This window comes from Microchirus variegatus, assembly GCF_963457635.1.
Source record: "Microchirus variegatus genome assembly, chromosome: 2".
In the NCBI taxonomy this organism is placed as follows: domain Eukaryota; kingdom Metazoa; phylum Chordata; class Actinopteri; order Pleuronectiformes; family Soleidae; genus Microchirus; species Microchirus variegatus.
The window spans coordinates 3,659,237-3,662,674 of NC_139803.1; the positions used below are offsets into that span (position 1 = coordinate 3,659,237).

The 3,438-nt window shown below is 45.6% G+C and overlaps 1 protein-coding gene across 1 annotated transcript; it reads right to left on the minus strand.

Moving 5' to 3' along the window:
- Positions 1–311: 311 nt before the first annotated feature.
- Positions 312–2,036, minus strand: LOC310944590 (uncharacterized protein; the record flags this gene model as incomplete). The annotated part of the gene is made up of 3 exons (XM_083910391.1): positions 312–888; positions 1,737–1,887; positions 1,997–2,036. The coding sequence occupies 3 exons, from the start codon at positions 2,034–2,036 to the stop codon at positions 312–314; spliced, it is 768 nt and encodes a 255-aa protein (XP_083766517.1).
- Positions 2,037–3,438: the final 1,402 nt, after the last annotated feature.

The following is a 3,438-nucleotide window of genomic DNA, read 5'->3' on the forward strand; positions in this document are numbered from 1 at the left end:
GCAATACGTCTTATCACCAGAGAATAATAATAATAATGATAATAATAATTTCAACACCACTTAATAAATGATAAAGCAGACTCATGCACTTATGTTCAGCTTCCACTTTATTTCCATATTATGGGGAGAGAACACTGTGTGCTCATAGACCATCACTTAATATATTTATAATCTATGTTTTTAATACTGTAAAAATATCTGTGGACTCTAAATAAGTGAGATTGTGTCATCATTGTCGACAACATGGATGAGTTTTTTGTTTTTTTTCCAATGCAGTTCCTTTTTGGTGAAACATGGAGGTGGAGATCGACTTAGTTGCCGCTGACAATAGTGTCGTAGAGGCTGCTGAGGTGCGCCTGCACCTCCTGGACATACGGGGACAGCTTTTCCCTCAGGTCATCGACATGAGGGCTGGCCATTTCCTTCACCTGCTGGACTCTCTGGGTGAGCTCACTCTGGACTCTCTCGGTCATGGGGGCCACATGCTCCTTGAATTCCTGCAGGTGTTGGTCCACCTTCTGCCTCAGGTCCTCGGTGTAGGGACCCAGCTGACCGTGCATGTCGCTCACACCCTGCTCCAGGCTGGTCTTCAGCTCCTCGGTCTTCTGCATCAGCGCGGTCCTCAGGCCTTCAGAGTCCAGGGAGTCTGCGAAAGGGGCCAGCTCCTGCTTGAAATCCTCCACTTTCTGCTGGATCTTGGCCTTCAGGTCCTCGGCGATGGGCTCCAGCTTTCCCCTGACTGTGCTCAGCTCCTGGGCCATGCGCTCTCTCAGCACGTCGGCCTCTGCAGTGACTTGGGCGATCAGATCCTGGGCTGCAGGGGGAAGCTGCTCCTTGGCACTGGCTGCGTATGTGGTGGCCACGTTGGCACTTTCCATCAAACGGGCACTGGACAAAAAAAGTGAGCAATTATTTGTATTTGTAAGCGAATTGCAAAGTCAAGAGTGGGACCACAGACTGTATACCAAAAGTGGATCTAGCGGTCATCCAGTTTGCAGATTCAGGGAGTATCAAACGTCCTAAATAGCCACCAGGGGGTGACTCTACTGGTGACAAAAGAACTCGTCCCATAGATTTGTCCCCCAGAAAAGTCTCTGGGAAATTGAGCTTCTACAGTAGTGAATGATCTCATTGATAAGTTTTCAGGTCTCCTTCAACGGAGCACGATGTTGAATGTGCACATTTTCCACATCCAGAGACAATTAGACAACAAAGTATGGCACTTGAGTGGACACGAGACTGCTAGAATCGTCCAACGGGAGCCTGGTTGTGTTAGTCAGACAAAATGGACTTCTAAAATGCACGTTAACATGTTATGTTAAAGTCTGCCTGGAATTACGCTTTCCTGTAATCTGTAATCTAGTTATGTAAGATATGGGTACCATTTTCAGCTTGGGCTTTGCAACAGTTAAGTACAGAGGCGTTAAAGGCCCCCTGTCATTCAGATTTCATGGGCAAGTCCAGATATTTCAAAAGCATTTTGCCCCATAACCCCACTAATTTCCTACCCTGTGTACTGTATATCAGGGTTTCAGAATCCTGCATGTTTTAATTGTTTCTCCGCTCCAACACACACGATTCAAACACCCGATAACTCCACAAAAACCCGATAACAACCAATTTTAATTTTGTTATATCGGGTGCAGGGAAACATCTAAACCATGTGGGGTTTCAGGTCCTGAGGACCAGGATTGAGAAACCCTGCTGTATATCCTGACACGTTTTGTAAAACCTACCTGAGTTCCTGTCCAAACTCTGATTTCCTGATCATTGCCAGGGTGTCATCAGCTGTCTTTGTGGATTTAGCAACATAGTCCCAGAAAGTGTCAACCATCACTTCCATCACAGGCTTGGGTGCATCGGCGTGGAAGAGGTTGGCCTGACAGCCTGTTCAGTGGAAACGAGATCGGGTTCAAGAGAGGGAATGTTTTTCCAACCACGCGTCAAGAAAACCTGATCATCAAGGAAAAAAAAAGATATTTCTCAACATACTCACCGCTGAAAACAGCAAGGACGAGGACAACAAGGACCTTCATGGCTCTGGATCTTGTGAGGAAAAAGAAGAATAAATTAGACACGGAAAAGCACAGAAAAGCAGCAGATGGCAAGATCTTCCCTATGAATGCTCCAGCTTACCTGAGTCTGCGAGTGTACTAGCAAGTCCATTTGGCAGCGCTTATATAGCGAGGAAAGATCCCAAAGTCCAGGCGCTAGCTGCCTTGCTGTCATCCTGCCTCACCCTGATCGCCACGAACACACTGTTCCAGACAAAGAATGCGCGCAACAAGCCCGTACTGTCGTGCCGCTGCACACACATGACTGGCAGTGAATGTCAGTGATTGTATGAGTTATTAAATGTGATATTATCCCCTCCTTCACTTGATCCACTGTCCTACACATCTGTGTGAATCCTAAGTGTGAAGACAAAGTCCATACATTTAACCTCAAACAAACAAACAAACCTATGGCTGCAATGATCCCGATCAAACGGTGATTGCAGAGATCTAATCACTGTTTCTCAGTTACAAGACAACGCTTCACTGACACACAGGATGTCTGTCTTTCATTTATTTGATGCCCTAATCCATCCATTTTCTACTGGAGCTGTGGCAATCTCAGCCCTGGACAGTTTGCCGGTCCATCACAGGGCCACAACAACAACAACCATTCACTCTCACACTCTCACACTCTATGGTAAATGTATTATTGCATGTTTTTGGACTGTGGGAGGAACCCGAAATGAAAAACCCCACACACGGGGAGAACATGCAAACTCCGCGCAGAAAAGGCCCTTGTTTTTCCGACCGGGGTCGCGAACCCCCGGACTTCTCGCTACAAAGGCAAGAGTGCTAACCGCTACACCACACTTTGCTTCAGTACAGCCTAAGTTACCTTTTAAATGACATCTAACTTGACATCTAACTTGATAATATTGCAGTAACTCATGTCCTTACATTGCGTGTGTGTGACACATATCAGTCTGGCCAAAGGTCAGCACACTCAGACACCGTCAGCTTCTGAAGGACAAAGTAGCTGCTGGTTCACATCAGTTCCCTGAAACCACTTTTAGGGTCAACAGCTGCATTTTACTGCCCTCCGTCTTTTCATACGTGCAGTATCACGTCAGACATTTGAAAGTTGAACATACTCTGATGGCACAAAGGCTTGTGACATTAAAAAAAAAACAACGTCAATGTCACTGATTAACTCTGTGAGATCCACACAACTCACTCAGTATTTGACAGGATAGTAGCGTTTAGATCTTAGAACAGGAGTTTTGGTACTTGAGGGCCAATTTAGGAACCCAACATTGGACTGAGGGTCGCCAAAGGGAAAAAAAAGAAGAAAAACTGAAATAAATCCCATTTGTAATAACTATGGCATCCAAAATTTGACAAAACCGACATACTATATACTACGTTGTCCAAAATGTGACAA